Here is a 2,500-nt window from a genome sequence, read left to right on the forward strand (position 1 = left end):
AATTACCTGTACATATTATATGTGAATAAATGTCATTCCAATGATTAAATACAAATCAAACCTCTTTGTTCCTCCTTCACTGGCACCACATCAATGGGCTTTGAGCCTGGATCAATTCCCCTAGTCTGAGGACCCCATTCATTCACTACTTTGGTCACTGTGGGTAAAAAAGACTGAATGCAACATGTGTTTGGACATATTTTCATAATCTATCTCTCTCTCTCTCTCTCTCTCTCTCTCTCTCTCTCTCTCTCTCTCTCTCTCTCTCTCTCTCTCTCTCTCTCTCTCTCTCTCTCTCTCTCTCTCTCTCTCTCTCTCTCTCTCTCTCTCTCTCTCTCTCTCTCTCTCTCTCTCTCTCTCTCTCTCTCTCTCTCTCTCTCTCTCTCTCTCTCTCTCTCTCTCTCTCTCTATCTCTATCTCTATCTCTATCTCTATCTCTATCTCTATCTCTATCTCTATCTCTATCTCTATCTCTATCTCTATCTCTATCTCTATCTCTATCTCTATCTCTCTATCTCTCTATCTCTCTATCTCTCTATCTCTCTATCTCTCTATCTCTCTATCTCTCTATCTCTCTATCTCTCTATCTCTCTATCTCTGTGTGTGTGTGTGTGTGTGTGTGTGTGTGTGTGTGTGTGTGTGTGTGTGTGTGTGTGTGTGTGTGTGTGTGTGTGTGTGTGTGTGTGTGTGTGTGTGCGCGCGCGCGCGTGCATGTGCGAAAATTCCAATAATATAAAGGTATTTTAACAAATTGTCAAAAGTCATCCAAAGCTATCCCATTTTAAGGCAAGAAGTAATCAACAAGAAAATGTAACTGAAAGCTTGATAACACACAAAACAAGCAACGGAACTCTTTGTCCTTACACTTCAAATGACTATTAGAATCCTTTGACCTAAGAACAACAGCTGAAGTTCGAGCGCAAGAACTCATAGTTGAGGCACCTCCTGACAATGTGCAAAATTCTTGTACATTTAAGACATCCAGTTCCTGGCGTTTGCGTTGTTGAAAGGCTGCAATTCTTCGATCCAGCTGAGGAAAAATTATTCCAGAAAACAGCGTATTATTCAACAGTACTGATAAAACCATCAATAAATATGTGAACATATCAGTAGTAGTTTCATAATATCATTTCCATGGAAAAAAAAGTTTTTTGAGAATCTATTCGAAAGAAACTGGTGCATATTTTGTAGAGGAGAAAGACATACTTCTTACTTCTGGTGTAAAACTACCAGAATGGAAACAAAAATCACTGACACACACAAAAGAATGTGACAAATAATTTCACTCACTTCTTTCTTGGGGACAACAATCTGTACATAAGATGGATCAATTTTCCTCTCACTTTCATGGTTTTCTGGTTCACACTTTACTTTGCTTGTATTGCAGCTTGAGTCTTGGTCCTGATTGCAATGTTCCAATGACTTTGCTTCATCAGAAAGTTCTGTTTTGATTTTTTTCACAGGTTGTGAACATGTGTTGTCATTGTCATCCAATGCTCCTGAAAAAAGTGAGATCACATCTATGATACATGACTTGAATATGATTCAACAAGAACTGAAATGAAATTAGAGAAACACAAAATAAAATGTGTGAAATGCTACACAATTAAATCTGCGAGACATAATACGGTGATTCATTTATCATTTGAACATCTATACCACACTAACTACTAAGGTCATTCTAGCTACCATAATATACCCAGTGACTTTATTTCCAATAAAATAATGACATCTATGAGACATCATATAAAAAACTTATAGGAGATATAATGATATCAGTGTGACACACACAAAAAAATGCATTTATTATATCCAATAGTAGACCTTTATCTTAAATCTTATGTGAACATGAGTTCAACAATTTCAGTTTGTGGTTAGTACAACTGTGAGAAATGAAATGATAAAGCAGTGACTACACATAAAAATTTGAGCACTGTATTTTTGTGGCTGCCGGCCTTGTTTTTGTATCATTTTTATTTTTGTGAAAAAAGTAAATCATTCTTTAGATCAACATTTCACTGTAAAAAATGAAGGCAAGATGGTTGCTTTGTAAAAGTTCCATGGCTAATTCCCTACATTCATTTTCTTATAATTTCCAAGAGTCAGCACTGATACTGTTTATATGTCCATCATCTTTTGTTTGACACTTATATTAAATATTGATTAGTTTTTATCATTCACTTTCAGTTACCTTCAGTAAGTATGATTTCCTTGTTTGTTTTACATATGAGTTAACCCTTTGTGTTGGGATGGTATGACATACATACCATATACATAGTAATTTGAATTAATTAATTGTCCTTACATTTAGATAGCTCCACAAGTACTTAATCACTAAGGAGTCAGTCAATAGTTCTACCTATCTCACTTGCTTACTCTTTTCTGAAGATTTGTTTTAGTTTTTAACTGTTATTAGTACTTTAATAACATTATACTCATTATAACATAAATTATAATAATATTATTAATGGCACCAGAAAAAAAATCCACAAATTTAAGG

The 2,500-nt window shown here is 35.0% G+C and overlaps 1 protein-coding gene across 1 annotated transcript in view; it reads right to left on the reverse strand.

Annotated features, from left to right (window-relative positions):
* Positions 1–2,500, reverse strand: part of LOC125043578 (molybdopterin synthase catalytic subunit-like) — a 16,490-nt gene that overhangs the window by 3,016 nt on the left and 10,974 nt on the right. The window contains exons 5-7 of the mRNA XM_047639787.1: positions 1,291–1,499; positions 865–1,030; positions 62–157 (exon numbers count right to left, since the gene is read on the reverse strand). Of these exons, the coding sequence (XP_047495743.1) occupies positions 62–157; positions 865–1,030; positions 1,291–1,499 (471 nt within the window). The remainder of the gene's footprint in view (positions 1–61; positions 158–864; positions 1,031–1,290; positions 1,500–2,500) is intronic.

The sequence above is a fragment of the Penaeus chinensis genome, chromosome 34 (genome assembly GCF_019202785.1).
Source record: "Penaeus chinensis breed Huanghai No. 1 chromosome 34, ASM1920278v2, whole genome shotgun sequence".
NCBI classification, from domain to species: Eukaryota; Metazoa; Arthropoda; class Malacostraca; order Decapoda; family Penaeidae; genus Penaeus; species Penaeus chinensis.